Source organism: Pan paniscus, chromosome 1 (assembly GCF_029289425.2).
Source record: "Pan paniscus chromosome 1, NHGRI_mPanPan1-v2.0_pri, whole genome shotgun sequence".
Classification (NCBI taxonomy): domain Eukaryota; kingdom Metazoa; phylum Chordata; class Mammalia; order Primates; family Hominidae; genus Pan; species Pan paniscus.
The window spans coordinates 48,604,462-48,632,408 of NC_073249.2; the positions used below are offsets into that span (position 1 = coordinate 48,604,462).

Genomic DNA, 27,947 nt, shown 5'->3' on the forward strand with positions numbered 1-27,947 from the left:
TTGCCTTGATGAAACAGTGATTTTATATTGGCATAGCACTCTGTACTTACTAAAGTTATATACTTGCCATCAAGTCTTTTCCCAAATTATTTTCTTTTACTATAATGTTACTACATTAAAATACAAACATTCTGGCCAGGCACAGTGGCTCATGCCTATAATCCCAGCACTTTGGGAGGCCGAGGGGGGGGTGGATCACCTGAGGTCAGGAGTTCGAGACCAGCCTGGGTCAACATGGTGAAACCTCATCTCTACTAAAAATCCAAAAATTGGCCAGGTGTGGTGGCGTGTGCCTGTAGTCCCAGCTACTTGGGAGACTGAGGCAGGAGAACTGCTTGAACCTGGAAGGCAGAGGTTGCAGTGAGCTGAGATTGCGCCACTGCACTCCAGCCTGGGCAACAGAGTGAGACTCCATCTCAAAAAACAAAAAACAAACAACAAAAAAGCCTCGGATACTCATGAAAAAGGAAGCTTTTCTATTTTACCAAAATTATTATTATGGCATTTAATGATTCTGAAAAAAAATAAACCAGATCAACTCATTGTCCTCCTTAAAATCCTCCAGTGACATCCTTGCACATTCACAATAAAATCTGGCTTATAGAGCTTCACTTGCTTTGGCTACAATCTTTTTCTCAACCAGATCTCTTATCACTCTCCATATCAATCTTGCTCACTACCAAAATCAGTGGCCTTCTTTCAGTTCCTGAAACATACCAAACTCCTCTTACATCAGAGCCAGTAAGCTTACTATTTCTTTTGCCTGGAATGTTCTTTTTCCAAATCATCTGCCAGTTCCTTCAGGTATTTAGGTCTCAGTTCAAATATCAACTCAGTTGACAGGCCTTCCCTGAAAGCCTCCTATGAAAAGAGCCTGTTCCACTCCTTGTAGCTCCTTACTAATTTATTTTTTTCACAGCATTTACCATTTCCTGCAATTGTTACAATTTGTCTAATTGTTTACTGGTCAACTTTACTACTAAAATAGTAGCTCCATGAAAGCAGGGGCTTGGTCTGTCTTCTCATTACTACATCCCGTAACCAACAAGTATTTATTGAATGAGTCAAGTACTTCCTATCACACATATTATATGGTAAATAAATGTGACTCTACACTTTCAAATTCCTGAAGATGTTCCCTCCAGGAAATTCTTAGTAGGACCTTTATCATCCAGCCATGAAGTTTATTTATTTTGTGAATTATATACTAACTCAGGGTCTTCGTATTTATTCCCTCTGTCAGCAATGCGCTAGCCTCTGATCTTTGCCTAAATGGCTCCTCATCTTTCAAATCTCTGCTCAAATATAATCTCCTGTATAAGACTGCTCCTAGCCACTCTAACTATAATAACACATGATTCCTTCAGATCACTTGTATTATCCTGCTTTTACTTTCTTCACAGCTTTCACCACTCTCTAGTTACCTTTTTAATATTTGTTTACTTGTTTGCTAACCACAAACTAACAGTTTTAGCTTCAGGAAAACAATAATCAGTATTCTCACAATCCTCCAAGTATAGCAAAAGAACTTCCTGAAAAGACGGGCCCCTGGGACAGCTTCTAACATAGTGCACTTTGTAACACAGCTCATTCTAACACTGTTTCAAACATGGAACAGTACAGGCTGAGAAGGAATCTGAGCATTGTAAAGATTTTTTTTTTTCTATTACAGAAGCTCATTTATGCAGTTACCGGAAAACAAGCAAGCAACAAAATAACAGTTACTGAAGTTTTTGTTTTAATGACCACCTATTTTATTTCACTAAATCACATCACTGACATTAATTAAAAACAATCTGCTTCACTGCTATAACCTAACAAATTGCAAAAATGGTTCCATATCACGGCAGTGTTGGAGCATCAATCTGCTCAACACACACTGGGGTATGGATGGCCACAGACAACTGCCATGACTGTCCACTATTCTATAGCACTACACTGTATTCTGCAAATCAGAAAAATATGTAGTTTTAATACCAAACCTACTAAAACATCTCAACTTTGTGCTCCAATAATTTATTTTATTTTATTTTATTTTATTTTATTTTATTTTATTTTATTTTTTGAGACAGAGTCTTGCTCTGTTGCCCAGGCTGAAGTGCAGTGGCACGATCATGGCTCACTGTAGCCTTGACTTCCTGAGCTCCAGCAATCCGCCCACCTCAGTCTCCCAAAGTACTGAGATTACAGGCCTGAGCCACCGCACCAAGCCACTCCAATTATTTATATGTGTGTGTCTACTATTAGTTTTTTAGATATTTAAACTAGGAGAACATTATTACTCCAGAATAGGCCAGGTCCCAGACACTGACTCTAACTTACCTTATAATATACCATCTATTTAAATTTATTAATCTGCAGTGAATGCATAGAAATCTTTTTATCTTTTTAAAAGATGAGGCCGGACATGGTAGCTCACACCTGTAGCCCAGCACTTTGGGAGGCTGAGGCAGGCGGATCATGTGAGGTCAGGAGTTCGAGACCAGCCTGGCTAACATGGCGAAACCCCGTCTCTACTAAAAATACAAAAAAAACTAGCCAGGCATGGTGGTGTGCACTTGTAGTCCCAGCTACTTGGGAGGGTGAGGCAAGAGAATCACCTGAACCTGGGAGGCAGAGGCTGCAGTAAGCCGAGATCACACCACTGCACTCCAGCCTGGGCAACAGAGGGAGACTGTCTCAAAATAAATAAATAAATAAATAAAAATAAAAAATGAAAAGTCATGGTTAATATATGCTTAATTCATCTTCTATATTCATAAAAATTATTGCTGGCAGGTCTGTAATATCAGACAACTCCTTAAGTATCTTAGCTTTTGTTACTTTGAATTGTCTCTTATGTACATAAGATTACAAAAAAAGGAATATAAAACTTCCACTATTCAAAAGTGAATTATCTAATTTACGGACAAAGTTTGCAGCAACTTCTTCCCTCATACTTACAGTTGCTAGCTCTGAAAATCTGACAAATTTAAAAGGACATACATCTGAAACCAAAATATATATGGCATTTTAAGTCAAATAAAATAATTAAAAGTTTTGAATTAGGAAATAAGCTAGATATCAAAGTGATATTTCAGGAAAATTAATCTGGCAGCAGTACACCATAGAGATTAGACAAACTTCAAGGAAGTAAGAGTACGTACAACAAATTATTTCCATAGCTCTTTTCAAACAAATAGATGCTATTGGTAATTTGAAAATGAAAATACATTTTTAAAGAAAAACATGGGTATGGTATTTAGTTTCTAGTAACACTGTCATTTTACCACTCTTCTCTATAAGATAAAGCAATTTAACTACATTTGTATTTTTAATTTATTTATTTTTATTTATTTTTTTGAGACATAGTCTCCCTCTGTCGCCCAGGCTGGAGTGCAGTGGCATGACCTTGGCTCACTGCAACCTCTGCCTCCTGGGTTCAAGCAATTCCCATGCCTCAGCCTCCCAAGTAGCTGGGATTACAGGCGTACGCCACCACACTTGGCTAGTTTTTGTATGTTTAGGAAAGACGGGGTTTCGCCATGTTGTCCAGGCTGGTCTCAAACTCTTGGCCTCAAGTGATCCACCCATCTCAGCCTCCCAAAGTGCTGGGATTATAGGCGTGAGTCACTGTGCCCAGCCTACATTAGTATTTTTTAAATGTGGGTTTATAACCCATTCATGGGTCATGCATAAAGTCAATTTAGTTGGTCACAACCCATATTTTTTTTTCAAATAGAATCTTAAAAAAATAAAGTTACAAGGATAAGTACTTTTGTTTCTGTAATACATGTGTAACTAGGTAAACCAGGTGGGTATCTTGAAGTAAAATGTATTCCTAACTGTGAGTCATAGTTAAGAGAATTTCAAAACTCGAGACCAGATGATTGCTAGGATCTCTTTCAGCTCTAAAACTATATTTCTGTAATGAAATCTGTCCTCAAGTGAGTAAAAATGGCCAATGGGTGGCTTTTTCTTTATTTATTGTTTAGCTACAGTTCTTTTAATGGCAGGCAACAGAATCTAACCCTGTTAAATTAGCTGTAATTTACTGAGGGAACACTAAAGTAGTTCACAGAATCTAAGGAAGAGCCAAAACACTAAGCTCAGAAAGCATGGAAATTGAGCAGCACCGGTATTTCAGCAGCAGAAGCTCACAGATTTCTCCCTAGGGCACTGCTTCTATAAGACAGGGTGGTTCCAACCACCTTCCATCACTGTACAGTGATTCTCCCTCCCTTTGGGTTTCCAGTTTTCCAGAAAACAATCTAGTCAGCCCATCTTACATCTGATTTCTTAATCCTGAGATCAATCAGCAATGGCCAAAAGCAAAGTGAGAGGCATAGACATGGTCTCTGGAAAAAAAAGGAATTATCCACCTCCCCAATTTGTCTAAAATATCTCTTTATGACCAGAAATTAACACTTTGTTTATCAAGCCCTTATGTACCAGGCATGATATGTGGTACAATATAAAAAATATAAAATATGTTAACAGTAAAGGAGAATGTATATTTTACTTAAGAACGAGATAATTTTTAATATAATCAACATTATATTAAACATTATAATGAATATGGTATTTTTCATTTCACATGTGTTCTTGAAAACTTGTTACTTCAAGTTCTATTTTTCTAAAACAATGTAAAATTAATTCTAAATATTTTTTAAATAAAAAATTACTTTGCAAAGTAAATTATTTTTGTAGATCTAAATCTTCCTGTCGGTGGTCACTAAACAAGATATATCTCTTATATGAGAAAATAATGCTTTAGTCAGGTGAGCAAAACAATCCCCTTTTCTCCCTTCTATTCCTATTCTTGGGATTCCTGCCCTGTTCCCCTCTCCCCTTCTTTGCTATCGCCTCTCAGTGTTTGACATCCTACTCCATGCTCATATTCTCTGCTAGTCTTTCCGGAATCAATACATGGTATAATCCACAAGGACAGGAAAAAGGATGGCTGCAGGATGCATTTGTAGAATAAGCACTGGGTTAGAAGTAAGAAGATTGGGATCTATCTCTGCTCTGTTACTAACTAGCCTAGCCATGTGATCATAATCTATGCATTTTTTCTTTCTACACCTCTTTCCACTAAGAAGTGAGTATCTACTAAATAAACCCATCCGTAAAGTTTCCTTACTTGTGAAAAAAGAGATGGTAATAACTGCCCTATTTGCCTTCTCTGGTTATTATCAGAAAATAATAATAATAACGTATACATGTTTTACAAACTATTAAGTACTATAGAAATAGTAGGCCAGGTGCAGTGGCTCATGCCTGTAATCCCAGCACTTTGGGAGGCCGAGGTGGGTGGATCACAAGGTCAGGAGACTGAGACCATCCTGGCTAACACGATGAAACACCATCTCTACTAAAAATACAAAAAAATTAGCTGGGTGTGGTGGCGGGCCCCTGTAGTCCCAGCTATTCAGGAGACTGAGGCAAGAGAATGGCGTGAACCCAGGAGGCAGAGCTTGCAGTGAGCCAAGATGGCGCCACTGCACTCCAGCTTGGGAGACAGAGACTCCGTCTCAAAAAAAAAAAAAAAAAAAGAAAAAAAGAAATAGTAGGGGGACATTTTGTTTTGGTTTGGGAAGGCCTCATGGTATAAACAGAATAAGCAAGGGCTTTGGAATCAGCAGATGCAAGTTTAAATCCTAACATCGTTTATTACCTGTTTGACTTTGGGCAAGTTAACTCACCTTTTGGAGTCAGTTATAGATCAATTTCCTCATCAATAGGGCACCACCTATATCATACATTACATTCATAATATTTGTAAAGTGTACTCAATTTTCCTCATCCCTCATGTCATCCCTACAATTCTGTACCTTCGGTCCTATCCTGTTTCCACACTCACTTTTTTAATCCCACACCTCACATCTTCCAAGACATGATAGGGGAGAATCATCTATCTACTTGATCACTGTGGTGTGATGATATATATTGCTTTCCGTCTACAGTTCCTGGTCCATAACTTCTAAAGCCCTTGTTATAGTCTTTCATTATAATCTTGGGTGTGTTCGGCCTCAGGAAACAGAATCTCCTGCCCTCCTTTCACCTGCCCCAAGGCAGGAATCTAATCTTCTCCTGCCTTTCTGACTGTGGGTCTTAAGACCCTCTATGAGACAGTCCCACCCTATACCCTGGGAAAAGGGATGCCAAGATTATAAAACTTCAAAAAACTGAGAAGAGGATTCAGGGAGCTTCTGGACAGCTAAGCACAGTGAGGTTCCTGGAGGGTGGCGCACCCTTTCTCCCATACCTTGCCCTAAACGTGTCTTCATCTGTATCCTTTGCAATATCCCTTATAATAAACCAGTAAATGTAAGTAAGAGTTTCCCTGAGTTCTGTGAGTTGCTCCAGCAAATTAACTGAACCCAAAGAGGGGGTCATGGGAACCCCAACTTGAAGCCGGTCAGTGAGAAGTACCGGAGGCCTGGACTTGTGACTGGTGTGGTGGTGGGGTAGTCTTGGGGACTAAGCCCTCAACCTGTGGGATCTGACACTGATCTGATACTATCTCCAGGTAGATAATGTTGGAACTGAATTAGAGGACACCCCACTGGTGTCCGTTGCTTGGTGTGTTGGGAAAAACTCTTTTCAACTCTTTTTCTAAGAAGAAAAGAGAAACTTAGTATGAGTCTTACAGAACAGCCTTTATCTTTCTCATCAAAAATAGTAAGTTTAGCAATATCAGCTCAAGACTTCAAACTTATAAAGCTGTTCCTTTACTTGTTTTTGTCATTTACCACTATTAGGTAAAAAATACAAGAGTTCAAAAGCACTAGGAGGAACAAAGGATGGGGAAGGGAACATCTAGACCCTGAGGCTCCCAAAGGAACAGAGTGAAAACCAAGGAGCTAGTTTTTCCCACCTTCCAGTAGTTAACTACTAATTAATTAATCAGAGTTGACATAAGGGATAAAATATTTTTTGCCAGCCCTGTTCTGGTTTCTCTTCCTAATCTCCCAATTCTTGATAAATCAAGGTATCATCTCAATCCTACCTTAACGAGGTCTCTCCAGCCAGGCACAGTGGCTCATGCCTGTAATCCCCTGCACTTTGAGAGGCCAGGGTGGGTGGATCACGAGGTCAGGAGATCGAGACCATCCTGGCTAACATGGTGAAACCCCATCTCTACTAAAAATACAAAAATTAGCCAGGCGTGGTGGCACACGCCTGTAGTCCCAGCTACTTGGGAGGCTGAGGCAGGAGAATCGCTTGAACCTGGGAGATGGAGGTTGCAGTGAGCCGAGATCGCGCCACTGCACTCCAGCCTGGTGACAGAGCAAGACTCCGTCTCAAAACAACAACAACAACAACAAAAAAAAAAAAGTCTCTCCCACTCAACCCTACTAATAAATCTTCATGGCCTGCACCTTAGTTCAGGCCTCCAGCTATTTCAACAGCCTCCTAAGTGGTATCTCTTCTACAATACACCACAGTGACTTTCTGAAACACAAATCTGATGATACCCTTCTCTGGCTTAAAACCCTACACTAGGGTTCCCATCACTTCCAGGATAACGTAAACACTTGGCATAGCACAAAACATCATTTATGCCCTATCCCTATCTAACTCTGTGATCTCGTTTCTTATCACCCCTCAAAAGGCAGCTAGTGCTAATGCCACAACCAAGCTGCTTCCTTTGACCTGAGGGTCACCATGCTCTCACACTCCCTTTTAACATCCCATTATACTCCCAAATACAATACCGTACAACACAGCCTTCATTTCTCTATGTGGTAAATTCCTCCGCATCCTTCAAAACTCAGTTGAAGTGTAGTACAGAGTTTGGTGCCTTTACACTCCTAAAACATTGGACAGTTTTCTATAAGCCACCGCTAGAAAGTGAGACACTGAAGAACATGAAACTCTTTGTAATCATGGTAGAAAATACAAAGAACAATGCAGAAGCTCCTTAAATAAATTAATAAATGGTCTGACAATTCAGTTTTATTAAAAAGAGTCTTTGTGAGATCACCTAGTAAAGTAAGTACCATTCATCAAGTTATTTCTATGAGAAAGTAAACTTGGAGCTCCAAATAAATGATCACAAATAAAGAGTTACTCTAACATGATAAACATGGTTGTAAGGTATCAAAAGATATTGTGAATTTGTAACAGAGGTATAGATGTTACCTAGAAATAATGGAACATTATTAGGTACATGAGTAGTAAACAGAAAATTGAGTTCTAGCACTGTGCATGAAGAAGAAAACCCTGTTCAACAACATCTATGAGAATGTAATTAATTTTTCAAAGACAGGTTTGGCTTATAAATTTGCAAGCCACTCATTTACAAGGGTGACCAGAAATTAATGTCTTCTCACCTACTATTACAATACTACATTTATATAATCCTGTTCTTAAACAGGGAAAGGATTTTTTTTAACAAGCCTCTACACAAGTAAATTACACTTGAGTTCCAACAGATGGTGACACAATGGAAATTCCTAAGCATAGTTGCCAAATAAGACCAATATGTTAAAAAAAAAAAAAAAAAAAGAGGGACAACACAGAGTTCCTGGGATCAGCTTCTCTGTTCTCAATACATTTTGTGTATCCAGCAAAAATAATGGTAACTAGAGAATTATTCAGCATATTCTTTTTTTTTTTTTTTGAGATGGAGTCTCACTCGGTTGCCCACGCTGGAGTGCAGTGGCACAATCTCAGCTCACTGCAACCTCTGCCTCCCAGGTTCAAGCGATTCTCTCACCTCAGCCTCCCAAGTAGCTGGTATTACAGGCATGTGCCAAGTAGCTGATATTACAGGAGTGCGCCACCACGCCCAGCTAATTTTTTTTTGTATTTTTAGTAGAGATGGGGTTTCACCATGTTGGCCAGGCTGGTCTCGAACTCCTGACCTCAGGTGATCCACCTGCCTTGGCCTCCCAAAGTGCTGGAATTACAGGTGTGAGCCACCACGCCCTGCCTGCATATTCTTAAATACTGTATCAATTAACTCATGTCCACCTAGACTCTGTCACAACTCTACTTCATCCCGTCAGCAGTCATTCTACTTAACTGCTATAATTACTCCTAAGGTACATGGAATTAACATAACCTTTAATACAGGAACAGAGTGGGTAAATGGAACAGAGAGGGGAAATTACTTTGGAAAGAAACCTAGGCAAATTACCAAGATTTCAAACAAACCACCAGGCAGAGTTCCAGGTGGCACACCATTTCTATTTCCTTCCACCTTACTACTTCCCATCTACCTATTCCCTAGGCAAAGACGAAAATACAATTTAGTGGTTAAGAACATAGGATTTATCCTGTTATCATGTAAAAGAGAAGTAAAATAAGAAAAAAAAAACGAAAAAGAATATAGGATTTATAGTTAAAGCAGAGATGTTCAGAATCCTGCCTTCACTACTTAACTATACTTGCTCTGTGACCTTAGTTATATTCTCAAAGCCTCAGTTTCTTCATCAATAGAAAAGGGATGATCCTTTCCTCTTGGAGTTGTTGTAAGAATTAAATTACATAAGATAGAGTGTTAAAGTGTAAGCACACTGCCTGGCACACAGTAAACTAAATGAAAAGAGCTACCTGATAGACCAGGTGTAATCCCAGCTCACACCTGTAATCCCAGCATAGCCCAGGAGTTTGAGATCAGCCTGGGCAACATAGGGAGACCCTGTCTCTACAAAAAAAATAATAAAAAAATATTAGCCAGGTGGGGTGGTGCATGTCTGCAGACCCAGCTACCCAGGAGGCTGAGGTGGGAGGGTCACCTGAGCCCTGCAGGTCGAGGCTGCAGTGAGTTGTGATTGCGCCACTGCACTCCAGCCTGGGCAACAGAGTGAGATCCTGTCTCAGCAAAAAAAAAAAAAAAAGAGCTACTTGATAGTCTCATAAATAAACAATAGATAAAATCTGAGAATTAACAGACTGCATTAATTATTTAAACTAAGCTGACAGTATAGTGGTTCAGTTTGCAATGCTTCCAAGTGTTTTGTAATATAGTATGAAAATCTATTCCATGATTCTGTAACCCACAGAAAGTTAAAAATCCTTAACTCAGACTTACAGCCTCCTCATTATCTAACTTACAGACTCTTCATGATCTAGCTCTAAATTATTTTTTAGCCTCATCTGACATTTATCCCTCCATGCAGTCAATATTTTAATTTATAATACTTAACATACCTTCACAGTTCAATCTTGAGTCAAACAATTCCTTCAACCCAGTTACTACTCTCATCCCATCCCTTTTCCCAACTACTGAAATCCCATTTATCATTCTACCCTGTGATGCCTTCCCTGATCCTCCCTAATAGAGATGATCACATCCACCTCTAAGATCTCAGTATCTATTGCTTAAAGTTAGAACACTTATTTCATACTGTCTAGTTTTTTTCCCCAGTTTTCTTCCTCATTAGATTTTTAGTTCAAACATCATTCAAGCGGAGATGTCAGTGGTCAGCTGGATACACAGAACATAAAATATGGCCGGGTGCGGTGGCTCACACCTGTAATCCCAGCACTTTGGGAGGCCGAGGTGAGTGGATCACAAGGTCAGGAGCTCAAGACGAGCTTGGCCAACATGGTGAAACCCCATCTCTACTAAAAATACAAAAATTAGCTGGGCATGGTGGCGCACCTGTAATCCCAGCTACTCGGGAGGCTGAGGCAGGAGAATTGCTTGAACTTGGGAGGTGGAGGTTGCAATGAGCTGAAATTGTGTCACTGCACTCCAGCTTGGGTGACAAGAGCAAAATTCAGTCTCGAAAAAATAAATAAATAAATAAGTATGACTAAGGCAAGTTTGACTGATAAGCAGATTGTAGTATTAATTTTGGGGTGGAGATTGAGAGAAATGTTTTTGTTTTGAGATGTTATGTTGAGTTTTTTTGTTTTTTTTGAGATGGAATCTCACTCTGTTGCCCAGACCAGAGTGCAATGGTGCAATCTTGGCTGACTGCAATCTCCTTCTCCCGGTTTCAAGTGATTCTCCTGCCTCAACCTCCCATGTAGCTGGGATTACAGGTGCCTGCCATCACGCCCAGCTAATTTCTGTATTTTTAGTAGAGATGGGGTTTCACTATGTTGGCCAGGCTGGTCTCAAACTCCTCACCTCAGGTGAACCACCCGCCTTGGCCTCCCAAAGTGCTGGGATTACAGGTATGTGCCACTGAGCCCAGCCACATCTTTTCTTTTTAAAGATTGATTACTAAAAGGAACTACAGAAAAGATACCTTAAAGGTTTGAATTGCCATTTACGGGATATTTGGAATTTAACCATTTAGAGAGGTCTTCAATATTTACTCTTATTTCCTATGTCTGCTTAAAGGCTAAATGCAGGATACTTATTTCTCTTTAACAATTTAACTATCAGAAATATTTAGTATGCATACAAGGCATGTTATTTCAGATAATGATAATTTCTATTTGAATTTAAATTTCTTCTCTACATTTTAAATTTTAAAACAGTAAAATCATATAAAAATGTTAATAGTGCAGAAATACATCAAATAAGATATGAAAGTTACCATTTATTTCTCCAATCCTATTTAATCCCATTTCACAGAAGAAACCAAAGTTAACAGTCTGGTGTAAATTCTTCTAAAGATTTCTGTCTTCATATATATTATTTCACAGGGAATTTTTATACTGAGACTTTGAAGAAAAAGAATTAGTACTAACATTATTTCTTGAAAAATTAGGATGATACTTTTGCTACCACCACACTTTTTTTCCCCCAAAAGGCTGGCATACAGAAATAAAATATCCCAAATTAAAAATAATTTAGAAGTGGAAGTGGGGGGCAATATATTCAGTGCAATTAAACACACTATTTTTCATGATACTTCCCAAAAAGCAGGGAAAAAAAACTGATAATTTACATTAACTCTTACTTTACTCTTTAAAAAAATAGTTTCTTTCTTTTTTTTTGAGACGGAGTCTTGCTCTTGTCACCTGGGCTGGAGTGCAGTGGCGCAATCTCGGCTCACTGCAACCTCCGCCTCCCAGGTTCAAGCGATTCTCCTGCCTCAGCCTCCCAACCTCGGGTTACAGGTGCCTGCCACCACACCTGGCTAATTTTTGTATTTTTAGTAGAGATGGGGTTTCGCCATGTTGGCTAGGCTGGTCTCAAACTCCTAGCCTCATGATCCACCCTCCTTGGCCTCCTAAAGTGCTGGGATTACAGGCGCGAGCCACCACGCCCAGCCAAAAACATAGTTTCTTAAGGAACAACTTTTTACTAGTAATCTGAGAAATTTTCTCACGCAGGTTTCAGGAAAATAGTCACATTAAATATCATCAATCAAAATGCCACAGCAACTGGAGAACCTTAAATCAAATTGTGATAAAAGTTGAAAGTAAACAATTAAAACACAGGTTGGTAAATGTGACACTGCAAAGGGTAAGATGATGTAGGTCAAATGTGAAGTTCTCAAGTTCTTTGGTTTGTTGGTTTTTAAGACAAAGTCTCACTCTGTCGCCCAGTCTGGCTGGAGTGCAGTAGCGGAATCCCGGCTAACTGCAACTTCCACCTCCTGGGTTCAAGAGATTCTCCTGCCTCAGCCTGCCGAGTAACTGAGACTACAGGCGCGCACTACCACATCTGGCTAATTTTTGTATTTTCAGTAGAGATGGGGTTTCGCCATGTTAGCCAGGCTAGTCTCAAACTCCTGACCTCAGGTGATCCACCAGGCTTTGTCTCCCAAAGTGCTGGGATTACAGGCGTGAGCTACCACACCCAGCCTGAAGTTCTCAAGTTCTAACAATCCACAAATAGAAGTTAGAACCAGAGATAAAGATTCTATGTTGCCCATGCCGTGCACCTGTAATCTCAGCATATTGAGAGGCTGAGGTGGGAGGATCACTTGAAGTCTAGAGTTCAAGACCAGCCTGGCCAACATGGTGAAACCCAGCCTCTACTAAAAGTACAAAAATTAGCTGGGCATGGTGATGCACGCCTATAATCTCAGCTACTTGGGAGGCTGAGGCACAAGAATTGCTTGAAACCAGAAGGCTGAGGTTGCTGTGAGCCAAGATCGCACCACTGCACTCCAGCCTGGGCAACAGAGTGAGACTCCATCTAAGAAAAAAAAAAAAAAAAAAAAAAGATTCTAAGTCATTTAAACTCCATTCCTTAAATATTATTAAAATGCATTCAAACCTATCAGCAGGATCAATAAAGTGTGAAAGAAACATGAGTAACACAATCAGCAGTCTACCAAACCCCTCATTTTAAAATTAATTGTCCAAGTATTTCACACATACAAACTACACTGGAAAAAAATGTAGAAAACATGTTAAATTTGTTTCATTCTTATTAGAGGATCTGAAATAGACACTCTAAGGATAAGTAGGTTATCTATGACATATATATCTGAATCTGAAAGAACAGCAACTAAACAAACACTGCTTCACAAAGTCATGGATGTGCTTTCTAACTATCCACTTAGCCTTCAAACAACGGAAGCAGAAGTAATCACAAGCTGGAGTGTCCAGCTAGGGGAATGATTCTGGGGGAGATGAATATGAGACACTGATAAGGACCTAAGTAGATTCTGCTTGTCCCTGGTATGGGCAAACTGTTCACATATGATATGTATGCAAAGCAGGTATGCCAAAGTCAGAGGGTAACTATAAGGTGATTTTGGAGCCATCAATGAAAGATGACAATCTCATACTGGATAATCAATATTCTAGTTATTGTTAATAACTATATTGTAAATCTATAACTAAATTCCATTAACTAATCAATACATTATTTTCCATTACTTAGAAATATTAAAAGAGTTACTTTAAAGAAGGAAAAAAACCAGAAAACAAAACAGGTCATCACCTCATTTAGTAATAGATTTTATAAACTAATTTTTTTGTTCATTCTTCCTAAATTACATAACTTCATAAATTTTATAATATACTTTTCTACATATACACCTTACCTTCCTCCCAAGCAAAACTACTACTCTTTGATTTAATCGAGTATGGAAAAACCACTTTTCTTTCTAATACCATCCTTGATGATGTCCACATTTTGTGAAACTCAAGTTAAAGCAGTACAATGGACTGAACCAGCATACAATGAACTTAAACATTTAGATTTATGTTTCCTGAGACTGCCTATGAGAGAGTTCCTGCATGATGGCCCCAGGCCAGCTTAGAGGCCTTCTGTGTGTGTTGTTTACAAGAATGAGTTCAAAGCTATCAAATAAACGAAAATATCTGATATGCAGAAATTTACCAAGAAGTTATTCAAGTACATAAGTGAGCTTTTTTTTTTTTTTTTTTTTGAGACAGAGTTTTGCTCTTGTTGCCCAGGCTGGAGTGCAGTGGCATGATCTCAGCTTACCGCAACCTCCACCTCCCAGGTTCAAGCGATTCTCCTGCCTCAGCCTCCCAAGTAACTGGGATTACAGGCATGCACCACCATGCCCGGCTAATTTTGCATTTTTAGTAGAGACAGGGTTTCTCCATGTTGGTAAGACTGGTCTTGGACTCCTGACCTCAGGTGATCTGCCCGCCTCGGCCTCCCAAAGTGCTGGGATTACAGGCGTGAGCCACCGCGCCCGGCCATAAATCAGCACTTATTAATCTCAACTCTTTTCTAATGATAAAGTCAAGGATGCATTTTCCATCTCTTCTAGCCAGTCTCTACAATGGAAAAAATAAAAGTTTTCAATTAAAATTACATTAAGGTAATTGGAAATTATGTAGTTGTTTCTCCAAGGTATTAGATGGCACCAAACATTCCAAAATCGTTAAAATCTTCCTTCATTTGGAAACAAGGTTAAGAAAAAGATGAGTTGTAAACTCTAGGCAAAAATACAATCCAATTTCAAAACATTTCCCTCTGTTTTACAGTATATCATTCACACTCAAAAGTACACACTTCAAACTTAAAATAATCTTGGGTATATAAAGACTCACCATCTGTATGGGTTTCTTGTGGAGATCTCGTTCAGTTACCAATTTTTCCTGGTCAGTGACATAAAGACCTTTCTGTGCTAAAGCCTGGATTACAGCATCATGGCCCAAAAGGGGTTTTGCAGCATCACTCTTGAGAATGAGACTCCCAGCACGACAGTATAGTTCAGCCGATAGAAGCAAATTAACAACAGGTGGTTTGATGTGTTCCTGGTCATACTGATCTGTGTAAAATGGTTCTTGAAGTTCCTCTGGCACATTTTCTATAAAGATTAATGGAAAAAATTCTCTTACAAGATTTTTATAAAAGAAACATAGAATTTAATTAATAATTATTATTTATGTCATAGAATTTAAGATTCCCTCTAAAAATATAGCAATAACCCTTTAACTGAAAAGATGATTCATTAAACTTTGACATATAATCTGGAATGAGACAAAGATACAAATTTCCTTTACAGAAGATATTTTCTGAGTATATTCCAAAAAGGGACTACAAGACAAGGAGAAAAGCTTTCTGAGTCTAGTGGCTCTTGGGAAAGTATTCCCACATTCATAGTCAAATCTACAGAATGAACTATAAGATTCCTAAAAACTAATTTCAATGACGCTCCTCACAGGCAAGCTGTCAACATGGAAATGCACAATAGGTATTTCAGGAGACTGCTAGTCCTTGCCACCTGAGAATACAAAATCATCTGCCCAGTTTTACAGCTAATGAGCTGCAGAATAGAGACTGCCTAACTTATTCTATCTCTTTGCCTCAAGACCTCTTGCCGTCTCTCCCTTCATGCTTAGCTTGCTGACACTACTGAAAAAGAATTAAAGCAATTGTTTAGGAGAGAGCTACTCTTAAAAATCCCTTACACTAGTAAACCACTGATATTGCCACATTACCACTGACCACTCCCCATCCTACCTGAAAAAGACTTCCTGGGCACCCAACTGACAAGTTCGACTAAAACATAAGTAGTAGTTTAGAAATGGGAGATGGGAAGAAAACCAAAATCTCCTCCGAAGTTTCTCTTTCCTGCTAGCCACTACCCTTTAAGAATGCCAAGTCCTACTCTTCCAATGTCCACTCCCACTCTCCCAATGTCTGCTCCCAAATCAACTTAAGCAAAGGCATTTGTATTTGACAGCAGCAAAATTACCAAAACAAATGAGAGAAACAAAATACTTCTCATTGTTTCACAAGTTTTCTTGCCTATTCTACCCTGTATCTCTTCCTCCTCCTCTCCATTTCTTACCTGGGCTCTATACCTCTCATCGAAGCAGGACAAGGACGAGGTATGTCCCCCAGAGGTAGGGCTTCTGAGTTAGAGGTTAACATGGAGCTGCAATTATAGAACCTGATAGCTCTGTCCTGAGACCTAGCCAGTCCCTCACCTGCCTTCTCTCTAGAAAGTGAGGTTCTGAAGCCAGCCATCCCATCACTGATCTTAGCTGTTTCCTGAATAGGCAGCTTTAATATAAGCTCAATAATGCCACAATACTAACCAAAACTGGTACTTTGAAAAATCTGCAGCTGGGCGCGGTGGCTCACGCCTGTAATCCCAGCACTTTGGGAGGTCGAAGTGGGCAGATCACCTGAGGTCAGGAGTTCCAGACCTGCCTGACCAATATGATGAAACCCCTCTCTACTAAAAACACAAAATTAGCTAGGCATGGTGACAGGTGCCTGTAATCCCAGCTACTTGGGAGGTTGAGACAGTAGAATTGCTTGAACCTAGGAGGCAGAGGTTGCAGAGAGTGAGATCGCGCCATTGCACTCCAGCTTGGGCAACAAGAGTGAAACTCTATCTCAAAAAAAAAAAAAAATAGAATAGCAGGAATCAGCAGAATTTTAGTCAGAAAAAAAAGAGCCTTTCTAAACGTAAGGAGAGGGAGGAGAGAAAGAGTAGGGAAAAAAGATGTGAAGAGACACCAAATTGAACAATCTGGGTGGAGAGAAGAGTTCATGTGGGAAAGCAGTAAGAGGCAAAGCTGCAATGGGAGAGGTTCGTGATGAGGACTTGAAAGAAATATTCATCTTTTAAACACGAGGACTTTGTATATTAGCTAACAAGGAGGTGCTGACAGTTTTACAGGACAGTGTCACATTAAGACTGACGTTTTGGAACAATCTGGTATTTAATATTGATGGCCATAAAAATCAGAGATAGAAGATTACCATATAGATATAAGGAAATGAAGTTCAAAGGCAGTAGTGAAAACAGAAAGTATAGGACATAAAAGACTAACTGCTAAAGACAAACAAAAAGTACCCAGGAATAAAGCAAAGAAAGAGGGTCAAGATGGAAATCAATAATAAGCCTACGTTATGAGGGAAACAGTGATATCATTAATAGAAAAATGAAAATCAGAGGCAGCACCAATTCTAAAAGCAAGATCAAAAACTCAGTTTTAGACATATTGAGTTTGAAACAATAGCAAAAATATCCAAGCGGAAATATCCAATAAGCAGCTGGAGATATAGGACTCTGGAAAGAGGTCAAGAGTGGATGTATCAATTTGGGATTTTGGTGACATCTAAAAATATCATCCTTATTTAATAATTGAAAACACTTTCCTTTCTTCGTAGATGCACTACCCAGTAGTGAGCCAGCTTTAAATTTAATATAGCTGCCTCAGCGTGATGGTGAAGTTCAGTTTTAAATTGCAGAATATAGTGCTGGTATTCATTTACACTTTAGTATTGTAGGAAATAAACAGAAACTATTAGTAGAACAGCTGTAAAAGGAAAATTATTTGATTTTAAGATAACTATTATCAAATGTATAAACAATGGATTTTTATTTCCTGTATCAGTAAAAAATGGCTAATATAAGTTATTTGGCATCTAAATATTAGCTGTGAAAAGTAAATGCTCATTATCAGGATTACAAATTTATCTATCATACCTATATATCCACCTAGCATTTACTTACTGCTTTTACATCCATTTTCATATATGACCTTTATAACATCTTGTCAGACACAGTCCTAAACATGTATTCTGTCATTTAATTCTGACGACCCTCTTACCTTATTTTACAGATAAAGAACTCAAGAAAGGACATCTTGCCCAGGGGCACATAGCTGATAAGCACAGAATTATAGCTCTACACCATCTTGCTAAACAGGCTCAAACATAATAATGATTTGCCAAGACCAAAAGGGTGGAAGGTGGAATACAAGAGTCCAGGGGTTGCTTCCATTTCATTAAAGCATATCCACTAACCTAAGTTGTGAAAGTGTAAGTTTTAAAAAGATCCCAATGCAAGGAAAAGGGAAAGGATCCACAGCTAATCAAAGACTGTTTCAAGAATACAACAAAAATAGATTTTTCAGCCCTCAAGAGAATGTAAAACTTCATACTGAATATAAAATAGGTCATTTTAAAAACAAGTCTTCAAGAGCTAAATATACTTAAGAGAAGACTTCAAATGTGTCTATCATTTTACCAATGGTATAAAACTATTATTTTTTTTAAAGTTTGGAATTGTACCACATTAAAAAAAAATGAACTGAAACAGCATATTAGAAAATAAACAGCAAAATCAAAGATAAGGGGTTTCACTCTCTCCCTAACCTCCAGAACACAAAAAGTAAGAAATTAATACAGACAGAACAGCTGAATGAAATACCACTGCTAGAATTGCAAAGGATACGAGATGAGTTTTTCTTGTATACCATGACTTAAGCAGAACATAATTTAATCATGCTACTATAAGTCCTGACTAGACCTAAGTTTTGAAATTAACATCCACCTGAAATGCTTGAGGTACAGGTAGAGGGAGCAGAGACAGTACTGCTCAAGGCAATTTTCTATAAAACTGGGTTAGCTACCAGTTGCATCCACATTCCAGCAAGTGACACAGATTTATTAAAAGCAATAAAGGGGCAGGAAGCAGGAGGGGAGTACATTTTAGAAATATCATCACACTAAATCATAGGAATGCCACCTTATTTTCCAAATCTAAAAAATAGTTTCTAAGGTAATAACTATTATAGAACTTCTAAGTTTCAAAGAACTCCAATTAAAAGTAAGCCACAGAATCTGAACTTGAAATTAACCAAAAGACATAAAGATGATCAATAACATTTAAAACTTCATAGTACCAGTAATTAAAAGTTATCAAAATGGCAAACAAACAAAAAAAAAGTTTAAACCCACTGTTGACAAGGGTGTACCGATATGAATACCCTAATATATGACCAAAGGGCAAGGATCATGTCTTCCTCATTTACCATGATATGAATCTCTAGGGCCTAACTCAGCGCCTGGTACGTGGTAAGGAAAGATTTGATGAATAAATAAAAATGTTATTAAAAAAAATTCTAGTCACTAGCCTTTTCCTGAAAGTACTCCCAGGTTTCAAATTTCCCCCTCAAGTTTACTACCTAATTCTGTGCTAGTAATCATTATTTACTCCTTGTACATGCTTTGAGAAACTTTAGTTTTCTCTGGGCCACACTTAATTTCTGTGACAGCAATCCCTCTCAAAACCAAATAGGTTTTCAGTTTACCTACATTCACTACCTACATCCATTCCAAAATTTGGAAATATTTGGGCTTTGAGAAAGTATAGGCTTTAGATTTTAAAAGAATCGGTTGAGTCCTAATTTTACCACTTACTTTTTTTCTTTTTTTTTTCTTTTCTTTTTTTCTTTGAGAAAGAGTCTCACTCTGTCGCCCAGGCTGGAGTGCAGTGACGTGATCTCGACTCACTGCAACCTCCACCTCCTGGGTTCGGGCAATTCTTGTGCCAGCCTTCCAAGTAGCTGGGACTACAGGTATGTGCCACCACACCCAGCTAATTTTTGTATTTTTCGTAGAGATGGGGTTTCACTATGTTGGCCAGACTGATCTTGGACTCCTGACCTCAGATGATCTGCCTGCCTTGGCCTCCCAAAGTGCTGGGATTACAGGCACCAGCCACCATGCCTGGCCCAGCCATTTACTTGATGGGATCTTGAGTTCAGTAATTAACTTCTCTGAGTTTTAGTTTCTCCATATTCCACAAATGTACTGCCTACTCCTACTCTGACCTCAACTTCCTCCACTTTCCCCAGGCCGCTATGTTCCAAACACCCAACTCTTCCTGTTGCTAGAATATGCCAGGTTCAGACCTTTTGGCCCACGCACTAGAGGCCTTCTGCCTCTAATGTTCCTCCCCTTAACCGAATGAATGGTTTGCTCTTTCCATTCAGATCTCAGTTAAATGTAACCTCCTCAAACACACTTTCCCTGACCACCCAGTCACTCATTGTAGTTTAATTCTCTAGATAACAACCATTACTATCCCATAATATTTTATTTCTACCTCCTCTCACTACAAGGTACCTGAAGGAGAGCAAGATACTTATCTGTCCTGTGTCACTAGTACCTGGAACTGCGTCTGAAACACAGTACGCACTCAAATATTTACCAAGACTGTACGGTACCTACACATAGAGCCTTGCCTTCCAAGAAGGTACCAATTAAAAGTTAGCTCCCTCCTGCCCTCTACATTATTACCTAACATGGTAAGTGTGGTACAGCATTCCTGAGCTTAAATTATCACCTCTACTCCTCCCATTACCCTATAAGGCCAAAGCACCTCTTCTGAGCTCCAGATCTTTATAAGCCATCAGCCTACTCAGCTCTTCACTTGGGTGTCACAAAGAAACCTAACTCAAAATGGGAGCCAGGTTTCTCAGTGACCAGGGGAGTTACAAATATGGAAAAAGGAAAAACTAGAATAAACTCTGTGGTGCTGGCTGAAATGGGAAGTGTCATTATAAATACATGATGTTTCAGATATATATCTCTTTATTTATATGGATAGCAAAAGAAATAGATTTAGCTATACACTATGTATATATGTGTGTGTTTACTATCTGTCTGCTAAATAACACTGTTAGCAATAAGCCTAGCACCTGTATCTTGGTTTCTAATACCTTCCCCACCAAAAGCAACACGGCTCCTTGAAGAAATGTTTCCAGGTCTGGAGCAGGGAAAGTACAAGATATGCTTAGAACATCTTTGTTGTGGTATGTGCCAGAAAGTAAGGAAATGCTAACAAATAATGGAGCCATGTCAAAAGAACACAGGATCCAGATGGAAGGGGATGCTATTGGCTAAAACTGGGAAAACATCAACATCAGAATACATAATAAAGAATTATAACCCATTGAATAAAACACGCATCAATGAGTCTATCCTGACACAAATAAATAATACATTAAAAAAGCTCTTTCGGCCAGGCGCGGTGGCTCACGCCTGTAATCCCAGCACTTTGGGAGGCCGAGGCAGGCAGATCACAAGGTCAGGAGATAGAGACCGCCCTGGCTAACACAGTGAAACCCCATCTCTATTAAAAATACAAAAAATTAGCTGGGCCTGGTGGCGGGTGCCTGTAGTCCCAGCTACTCAGGAGGCTGAGGCAGGAGAATGGCATGAACCTGGGAGGCAGAGCTTGCACTGAGCCGAGGTCGGGCCACTGCACTCCAGCCTGGGCGACAGAGCCAGACTTCGTCTCAAAAAAAAAAAAAAAAAAAAAAGGAGCTCTTTCTTGTGGTAGAATAACACCAACAAACAAATGGAAAAAAAGGATAGTAATCAACAGCAATAATCGGTTCAGGCAAGATCATTACTGGATTCTAAAATGGTGGGTAACAGTTTAATGAACAGGATATTTTGAATTACCTCCCTATAAATTACTAATTAAAGTGGAAAAATAATTTTATAATGGAGAAAACTACAGATACCACTTTGACCAGGTGATCAAAGTTAACATCACCTATACTGGAACAAACATTATGTGTCCCCTGATATGATTTACTGAGACTACAACATCTCTTCTGCAGTAGTCTACCAGGCTTCTATAACTTGAACCTTATCAAACTTGAATAAAGAAACCTTAAACAAATCCAAATTTAGAGACATTCTATAAAATAACAGACCTATTGTTCTTATAAGATTAAACAGTACATTTTAATAAAGGAAAAAAATCAACATAATGCTCAGACATTTTGCAGGTACTGGGAAGGAAGACTTCCCACGCCTCCCCTGCCTTCCTGGCATCGCTGTGTATGAAGGAGTATGTCAAGCTGTTCTGATCTTGGAAGAAATGGGGGTAAGGAGACTTTCATCTGTCTGAATATCTTTGCTCTGGGGCTGCCTGGCTGCCACGTGATTTGTCTCTGGGTACCTCTCAGGCACCCTTGCCCAAGTCTTCTGTGGAATGCAGGGATGGTACTGTGCAGAGAGGCAACACGGCACATCTGCTGACAGAGAGACAACTGGTGGTCGTGGTAGTGGCAGTGACAAGCAAGAGGAGTACAGAGTGGGTCTGCCAGAGGGGAGCAGGGAAGAGTGAATGGAAGATAGGGAAGAAGGGAAGTACGAAAGAGGGAAGAAAGCCAAAAGATAGGGTGCACCAGAGGGCAGAAGTAGCAGGGGTTTAGGAGATGGTCTCCAGTTCCTGGGTCTCCATCAGCTCTTGTCTTGAGGGCAGGACTCTGTGTAATTTGTTTTTTTCCTACTGTCTAGGTATTCCTATCAATACCAGCACCCATGTAAGGATCTCATCATTGTCCCAGTCATTTGAACCAAGGGTGGAGGGGGACATCTGCTAAACCAGGGCCCAGCACTCCAGAGTAAAGAGGAACACAAAGAAGGAGGCACCCAGTCAGCTCCTGCAGAGAACTGGCTGCTTGTACCAGACACACAGGCAAAAGTTTGGCAAGAGCTAAGACAATGCCTAAGGAAGGGGCTTGATATCCAGCCAGCACACAGCTAAGGGTGCTCTTTTTTTTTTTTTTTTTTTTTGAGATGGGAGTTTTGTCTCTGTTGCCCAGACTGGAGTGCAGTGGCACAATCCCAGCTCACTAAAACCTCTGCCTCCCAGGTTCAAGCAATTCTCCTGCCTCGGCCTACCGAGTAGCTGGAACCACAAGCACGGACCAAGTAACTGGAACTACAGGCACACACCACTTAGTAGAGATGGGTTTTCACCTTGTTTGCCAGGGTGGTCTCAAAATCCTGACCTCAAGTGATCTGCCCACCTCAGCCTTCCAAAGTGCTGGGATTACAGGGGTGAGCCACTATGCCCAGGCTGGTGCTCTATCTTCAGAAGTGTTAATATCATTAAAGACAAAGGCAGACTGAAGAACTATTCCAGGTTAAAGGAGACTTAAGAGACATGACAACTAGGCCGGGCACGGTGGCTCACGCCTGTAATCCCAACACTTTGGGAGGCCGAGGCGGGCGGATCACAAGGTCAGGAGATCGAGACCATCCTGGCTAACACGGCAAAACCCCGTCTCTACTATAAAACACAAAAAATTAGCCATGCGTGGTGGCGGGCACCTGTAGTCCCAGCTACTTGGGAGGCTGAGGCAGGAGAATGTGTGAACCTGGGAGGTGGAGCTTGCAGTGAGCTGAGAGGGCGCCACTGCACTCCAGCCTGGGCGACAGAGCGAGACTCTATCTCAGCAAAAAAAAAAAGGAGACATGACAACTAAATGCAAAGCATGATCCTGAATTGGGAAATAAAATAGCAATAATGAAAATCAACATAATTGGCAAATCTGAATACGGGCTGTGAATCAGATAAGAGTATCACGTCAAGGTTAAATTTCCCAATTTTTTTTCTTATGAATTATGAATTTTACTAAGTGATTACACAAAGACATATAAGAGTGTTAATTGTAGTGCTGCTTATTGTAGCAAAATATTAGAAACCATCTATATATATTAAAATAAGAACCAGGTTAATAATTTACAGTATAGATACATTAAGCAATATTATATGCTCAGTAAAGTTACATATCACAGAAGGAATCTATATTTACCTGAAGAAACTGTGCTCAAAATGTTAAAAATCAGATTAAAAATAATATAATTCTTTTTGTAAATAATAATTATGTGTACACATGTAGAGAAAGAACTCTATGGTCATTTTTAATGCTTTTTTTCCCCCAACGGTCATGCATTAATGTTTAATTTAAAGTGAAAGATAAAATTAAAAAAATACATTTGGATTTGTAGCCCAGACCTCCCCTTTGAGCCACAGATTATGTTTGTGATATCTTCCCTTGTATGTTTTACAGGCATTTCCAAGTTAATGTGGCCCATGTTGCACACAATAAGTCTGCCCCAATCCAGTGCTTCCACGTCAGTAAACCACAACTCTGCTATTTCCAAATGAGTCAACTGAGGCTCAGTTTTGCACCTGTTACACCCACAGCCCAACCCTATTCTCCATCTAATTTATAACCAAGCTCTATTTCCAACACAGATTCCCACACAGACTGTGAACACCTCTGTGTCTCTCCATCTTAATTACCTCATTCCAGGTCCCATACCTCTTGCGTGACTTCCGGCAACACTTCTGTGCTCTCACCATCTTTTCATCCTTATTATTAGCCAGGGAAAGCTTTTGACACACCAGTGACCTTCCATTGCTCCTAGGGTTTGTTAAATATTCTGTTATGATTTAGAGAGAACTGACTAATCTGGTAGTCTGGTCCCTGCCTTTACCATAGCCTCATATTGTAGCTTGCAGCTTTTTTTTTTTTTTTTTTTTTTTTTTTTTTGAGATGGAGTCTCACTCTTGTCACCCAGGCTGGAGTGCAATGGTGCGATCATGGCTCACTGCAACCTCCGCCTCCTGATTCAAGTGCTTCTCCTGTCTCAGCCTCCTGAGTAGCCAGGATCACAGGTGCCCACCACCACACCCAGCTAAAATTTCCCAATTTTTAAATGAGATTATGTTCAGGAACTATCCTTCATTTTATAGGAGATACACACTGAAGGAGTGTAGGGTACAGTATCTCTTTACATATTCTCAAATGGTCCAGAAATATTATATATATTTATTTATATCCTATATATATGCAAGCACACACACACACACGTTATATATACATTGCTGGGTATGGCGGCTCATGCCTATAATCCCAGCACTTCGGGAGGCCGAGGCAGGCAGATCACTTGAGGTCAGGAGTTCAAGATCAGCCTGGCCAACATGGTGAAACCCTATCTCTACTAAAAATACAAAAATTAGCTGGGTGTGGTGGCACGTGCCTGTAATCCCAGCTACTTGGGTGGCTGAGGCATGAGAATCCCTTGAACCCGGGAGTTGGAGATTGCAGTGAGCCGAGATCGTGCCACTGCATTCCAGCCTGGTGACAAAGCAAAACTCCTGTCTCAAAAAAAAAAAAAAAAAAAGCCAGGCGCGGTGGCTCATGCCTATAATCCCAGCATTTTGGAAGGCCGAGGCAGATGGATCACCTGACCAACACCATGAAACCCCGTCTCTACCAAAAATACAAAAAAAATTAGCTGGGTGTGGTGGCAGTCACCTGTAATCCCAGCTACTCGCGAGGCTGAGGCAGGAGAATCACTTGAACCCGGGAGGCAGAGGTTGCAGTGAGCTGAGATTGCGCCATTGCACTCCAACCTGGGCAACAAGAGCGAAACTCCGTCTCAAAAAAAAAAAAAAAAGATGTATCTATCTATCTATCTCTTTCTCTCTACACACACACACACACACACACACACACACACACACAGGCATTTGTGTGGGAGGTAGGAAGAAGGAATGAGACAGAATAATAAAACAAATGGGACAAAATAATTGGTAAATCTGGGTAAAGAGTATTTGGGAATTCTTTATACTATTCTTACACATTTGAAATTATGTTGAAAAAGCTACAAAACTTCAAAATGCCCCAAAGCAATCTTTTCTCCCAAACTTGATGATCTTTCAGTGTTCTTTATATCAATAAAGTACACCACAATCCATCGAGCCGAACAAGTCAGAAACCTAGGAGTCATCGTTAATGCCTCCCTCTCCTTCAACCATAAATAAAATCCATTACAGAATCCAGTCTAAAGTCTTCCCCCTTCTCACAATCTCAGACTCCAGGTTCTGGTTCTCCCTAGTTCAGGCAACCAGCACTTTTTATCTTAATTACTATATTTACTCCAAATTTTGTCTTCCCACATTCACTCTGCTCCCCGCTCCAAACCATTCTCTACTGTAGCCAGAATTTGCTTATTTCCCATAAGCAAATTTGGTCATGTCACACACACCACCCTATCCCCAAGGGTTTCCAATGACTTCCCACTTCTCTAAGGATTAAAATCCTTCCTCTGGCCTACAAGAAGGGAATGATCCTATCCCTGCCAGTCACATTCAGTTCCTGGAAACCATGCTCTCTTCCACTCCGGAGCCTTTTCACATTCTCTGGAATGTTCTCCCTATTCTTTACCTCCTTTCAGATTCTCAGGGGCCAGTGATCCATTCAGTCTGGTCCAATTTCCCCCCCATAAAGAGAAAGAATATAGCATTTATCCTGCTTTCCCTGTATCTCAATGTAATAAAATTTTACTTTTGAGACTATTCAATTCTATTATAAATAAAGATGAAAAAGTTTGTAAAATGTAGATGAAATGTTCGAAGATATTTTAAGTATAGATAAGGAGCTAGTTTTAAAAGTTTGTTAAACATATAATTGATAGGACATGTTAAATAAAGGTAAGCAGTTAATAGCACACATATATTAAACATAGAAAGGGATGGAAAAAACAAGATACCTAATATTTATGAGGCACCTATGTATTAAATATTCATGATACACTAAATATACTAAGTACTAAATATTCATGACAGAGTAAATATGCATGACACTAAACAACAAGAGTCAATGAACACATGAGCACGATATTCATGAGTCCTTAATTCAGCTACCCATTGATGATGCCCAGTCTGGCCCATGTGTCCTCTGCCCAAGGAACACAATGCCCATGGCTATCATCAGGCTTGTGGCAAGCTACAGCTGTGGCAGGCTTCCTTGTCCCATGTCTAATAGAACAAGTGTGTGGCACTGGCCTATGTCTGTGTAGGCCTCTTTGTTCAAACCTCAGCTCTGGTCCTGGTGACCACACTATCAGCAGAGAAGGCTAATGCAGTAGAGAGAGGACACATGAAATGTATATACTGCAGTATTCAGGGAGTGTGGTCCTTCCTCCCTGTTTGCATCCTATCCTAAGTGTTTTAACTCATCCTATCTCTTTCCTCTTGCTTCTCACTAAAAACTGATTTAACAAATCACATAATTTGGGCATTTTAAGTTGTTCTGTGAGCTTTCTGTTCTGTGACCTCTAGGCTAGTTTTTGTATGGCACGCACTTAGAGGCTACCATTGGATCAAGGTAATTTCCCACACAGCACTCAGGGTAACCAAATAATAAAGGGAAATTTATTTTTAAAACAGCATTCCAGCTAATAAATAGAGAAGTCATGATAGAGAGACAACTAGATATTAAGTATCTTGTGGTAGAACTATACACCACGTATAAAGTATACCAAAAAAAAAAAAAAATCAAACCTGAATGCAATCAATCCTCTAGATCTAACTATCAATTTATAACGAATACAGAGGACAAAGAGAAACTTGTTAATATCATGGAGCTCCAAACTGTAGGAGACTTTATAGGACAAATACTCTGGTTTCTCCAACAAATAAACTGCAAGGAAGATTAAAATGAGATGGAGAAGGAGCCTATACATTAAGAAAAAAAATCTTCTGGTCATATATACCTGAAAAAGAAAAAAAAACACAACAATATAAAGAGATATCAATGAATTACAAAGTATGGCCTTTAGATGGATCCTAACTAGAACAAATAAAACTGTAAAATAAAAATAAAAAACATTTATGAGACAATCAGAAATACTGATTTGATGATATGGAATTCTGTGACAACAGTGCTGTGATGGCTGTGCCACAATTACATTTTAAAAAGGGAGTGGACTTACAGAAATACATACTGATACACGTATAGATGGGATGACATGATGTTTGGAATTTGTTTCAAATAATTGGCAGTGGTGGGGAGTGTTTAGAGATGAATCAAGATTGGCCATAAGTTGATGACAGCAGGGGCTGGATGATGGGTACATGAAAGATTATTGTTATTGTATATATTTGAGATTTTCTATAATCAATCCTTCTGTTTGAAGAGCAAGAAAAAAGCAAGAGAAGAGTGTAGAACTTTCAGTGATTACAGAAGAGCTCTGAATGGTGTGGTAC

At 39.5% G+C, this 27,947-nt stretch overlaps 1 protein-coding gene across 6 annotated transcripts in view; it reads right to left on the reverse strand.

The window, feature by feature from the left end:
• Positions 1–27,947, reverse strand: part of CAMSAP2 (calmodulin regulated spectrin associated protein family member 2) — a 121,685-nt gene that overhangs the window by 84,862 nt on the left and 8,876 nt on the right. For 4 of the 6 annotated variants that reach the window (XM_003823056.6, XM_003823055.6, XM_008976655.6 and 1 more), the window contains exon 2: positions 14,881–15,140. The exons of the other annotated variants lie outside the window; for them this stretch is intronic. In XM_003823056.6, the coding sequence (XP_003823104.2) occupies positions 14,881–15,140 (260 nt within the window). The remainder of the gene's footprint in view (positions 1–14,880; positions 15,141–27,947) is intronic. 6 annotated transcript variants of the gene reach the window in all.